This window comes from Haplochromis burtoni, unplaced genomic scaffold (assembly GCF_018398535.1).
Source record: "Haplochromis burtoni strain Fernald_Lab_line unplaced genomic scaffold, NCSU_Asbu1 Contig_1654, whole genome shotgun sequence".
NCBI classification, from domain to species: Eukaryota; Metazoa; Chordata; class Actinopteri; order Cichliformes; family Cichlidae; genus Haplochromis; species Haplochromis burtoni.
The window spans coordinates 27687-28906 of NW_024584015.1; the positions used below are offsets into that span (position 1 = coordinate 27687).

A 1220-nucleotide genomic window follows, 5' to 3' on the forward strand; every position below is an offset into this window, starting at 1 on the left:
AGTCAGAACGTGCTGATAATGGACCCCAGTTCTACAGGAACGATGCAGCGGATACAGAGTGAAAAGAGCATCCTGGATGAACCAGACTCTCCTCTAGAGGTTAGTTTAATGATCCACTGATTTTATTAACGTTCAGTCAATTATATTGGAATAGTTTATTACTCTTTAGTTTGACTTCCACTATACTATAAACTATAAACACTATAAAAGTTGATTTTCCTTAAAGTATGTACGTTGTTTCTTTAAGTTTTATTCATTTTGCTTGCGGCTACAAACCACTCTCAAGATGTCTACTGTAATCAGAGTATATGTTTGAGTTTATTTCTTTTACAGAGGACTCAAATTGTATTACGACTGTGCTACACTACTCTTTTTCTGTTTCTCACATGAAGTATTTAAGTATCATCTATTGTTTTCATTTTAGTGTTAATTCACTCCTGAATTGTTACTTCTATACAAGTTTATTTCTCCTTCCTTGTTCACATCACTTGTTATTTTTACTTTGGACTCTAAGGGCCGCTGTTGGTCTTTACAGCACATTTAAAGCTTTACACCCTCTGTACTCTTCTAAATATACAGTAGGAGAGCAAGACAGTCGCTTATTTTCAACACTGATTTTAGGCGGATATATATTCGGTCTCAAACTGTGGATTACAACTGCATAGAGAGAAGGACGATATCGACAGTTTAAAAGCCTTTTGTCGACATTCTTCTACGTGGACTTGGATTAATTGATTGAGAAATATGCATTCTTTCAGGATCGCTCGCACGGTTAAATGGCAAGTAAATGCCTTCATCCTTGTTGTTCTCATCGACGCGACAATTTGCCAAATCCGCTACTCTGTTCCAGAGGAAATGAGGAAGGGCTCGTTTGTGGGAAATGTGGCTGAAGATTTAGGTATCGACGCTAAAAGACTGAAATCAGGCGGTGCCCGAATTGTCATCAGTGACAGCAGTGAGTATATTAGGCTGGATGTAGACAAAGGAAATCTGGTCGTGGGAGAGAGAATAGACAGAGAGCAGCTTTGTGGACAGACATCGCCCTGCAGCTTGAATTTGGAAATGATTATGACAAATCCAATTCAACTGCATAGCGTTGTTGTGGAAGTACTGGATGTTAATGATAATGCCCCTGCGTTTCAGGAGAAGGAAATGCATTTAGAAATCCTGGAATCAGCTCTTCCAGGAACCGAAATATTGCAAGTGAGTGCAACAGACCC

The 1220-nt window shown here is 39.0% G+C and overlaps 1 protein-coding gene across 1 annotated transcript in view; it reads left to right on the forward strand.

Moving 5' to 3' along the window:
* LOC106632419 (protocadherin gamma-A7) overlaps positions 1 to 162 on the forward strand; it is a 27687-nt gene extending 27525 nt beyond the window's left edge. Inside the window, exon 2 of the mRNA XM_042217173.1 lies at positions 38 to 162. Coding sequence (XP_042073107.1) covers positions 38 to 120 — 83 coding nt within the window. The 3' untranslated portion in view covers positions 121 to 162. The remainder of the gene's footprint in view (positions 1 to 37) is intronic.
* The last annotated feature ends 1058 nt before the right edge of the window (positions 163 to 1220 follow it).